Source organism: Cariama cristata, unplaced genomic scaffold, assembly GCF_000690535.1.
Source record: "Cariama cristata isolate BGI_N322 unplaced genomic scaffold, ASM69053v1 scaffold26237, whole genome shotgun sequence".
Classification (NCBI taxonomy): Eukaryota; Metazoa; Chordata; class Aves; order Cariamiformes; family Cariamidae; genus Cariama; species Cariama cristata.
This window is the reverse complement of record NW_009625330.1, coordinates 9,556-11,210: the sequence shown is the minus strand read 5'-3', so window position 1 is coordinate 11,210 and position 1,655 is coordinate 9,556. Positions and strand designations below refer to the sequence as shown.

The window sequence follows — 1,655 nt, the reverse complement described above, 5'->3', positions numbered from 1 at the left end:
GGTCACACCCCCCCCTGTGCGGGGCTGGCGTGTCCCCCAAGAACGGCGAGTGAAGGGGCAAGGCAGGGACGCGATCACAGCAGCAAAGAGGACAAGGACGCTGGAAATGGGGGCGATTCCCCCTCCCTCCCATAGCTGTTAGTGGGTGTTTATTGGGCAGGTGTCGAACAGTCTGGCAGAGCAGGGTCCGCACCCCTTTGCCCGGCTATGGGTGCCCCTCCGGCACGGTTGCCCCATCGGGCTTTGGCGTTGGGCTTACAGTCTGTAGCGAGCTCGGGCAGAGCAGAGGAAGGGTGTTACTGGTGCGACTTGGGGTTGGAGTGATGCAGGGAAGAGTCGTCAAACAGCGGGTTCCTCACTTCCATTTCCCCGGTCTGCGGTGGCGGAGAGAGCGGCGTGGGGGAAAGGAAAAGGCAGGAGGTCAGAAACCAGCTGGGAGTTGAGCTGCCCTATGCCAAAGGGTTTGAGTCTGAACCCCAGACCAGCAGGGACAAGGGAGGACAGGGGGGACCTGGTGGGCTGGGATGGGGTAACACACACCACGACTCCGCCGTCATCCCTGGAAAGGTGCTGCCTCCCCGTTAGGAGCAGCCAGGGATGCTGGGATGGGATGATGATGTGTAAAACCCATGATCCTGGATGGGATGGGACCCCACAGCCTGGCTGGAGACTCAAGCACAGGACCCCTCAGCCTCACTGGGGACGTCAGGATGAGACCCCCCAGCCTGGCTGGCAGGAATGGGGTTCCTTGCCCAGACTGCCTGCCATCAAGTGTTCTTTAATGGGCCTGTAAAGACCTAATGACGACCCGTAATCTAGGCCCTGATGGCCGGGCTCCACAGCCATTACCATGCGAAAAGCTCCTTTTGGGTCTCTTTGTGCTCTTTGTACCCTGGGCTCTTAGGAGCTGCCCTTCCCCGAGGTCCCCTGACAGCCAGGAAACGCGGGCGGGGAGGAGGGGGGGCTTTGAGGGGAGGTACCGGGATGAGCCCCTCCACCCTGCCCCGGTCCTGGTGCCCAGGAGCCCGAGGTGACCATGTCCCTGGCAGGGCAGGGATGGCAGGTTGGGTCTGCCAAGGGCTGCTCCGGCTCTCCGCTCCCAGGGCCATGGGGCAGCCATCCCCAGGGAAAAGCCCCGTGCCAGGGCAGGCATGCCAGGGCACCTGCTCCTGTCCACTGGAGAGCTCGAGTGGGACCTGGCCAGGGGGGGAAGTACGGGGGTTGGACCACCTCAGGGTTTGATGAAGGACATGTTTGAAAGGCTCTTCATGAGGACCTGCACATCCCAGGCATGTGCTGGATCCCACCCAGCACAGACAGGGTCCCCCCTGCCCCGGCCCACCCTATGCCCACCGTACCGGAGCTAGCCCAGGGCACTCATACACGGTGAAGTCTCCATCCTCATTTTCCTCATCAGATGATGCTGAGTCCGGCAGCTTGGGTTCCTCTTTATGCCTGGGGTGAGAGGATGCAGAGAAGGGGGTGAAGCCCACGGGGATGATTAACGGCACCCCAACTAATGGCAAGGCATGGACCAGCAACTGGGTCTGCTGTTTGCTCCCAGGGCTGCTTACTTCTCCATGGAGAGCATCTGCTGCTTTTGGTGCTGGTAGTGGTACATCTGGGCGCTCTGAGCCAGCGTCTTGTCCCCAGGC

At 61.8% G+C, this 1,655-nt stretch overlaps 1 protein-coding gene across 1 annotated transcript in view; it reads right to left on the bottom strand.

The window, feature by feature from the left end:
• Positions 1–296: 296 nt before the first annotated feature.
• NPDC1 (neural proliferation, differentiation and control, 1) overlaps positions 297–1,655 on the bottom strand; it is a gene marked incomplete at its 5' end in the record, with an annotated part of 2,638 nt that continues 1,279 nt past the window's right edge. Inside the window, 3 exons of the mRNA XM_009703581.1 lie at positions 297–374; positions 1,359–1,455; positions 1,575–1,655. The exon at positions 1,575–1,655 is cut by the window's right edge and continues 9 nt beyond it. Of these exons, the coding sequence (XP_009701883.1) occupies positions 297–374; positions 1,359–1,455; positions 1,575–1,655 (256 nt within the window). The remainder of the gene's footprint in view (positions 375–1,358; positions 1,456–1,574) is intronic.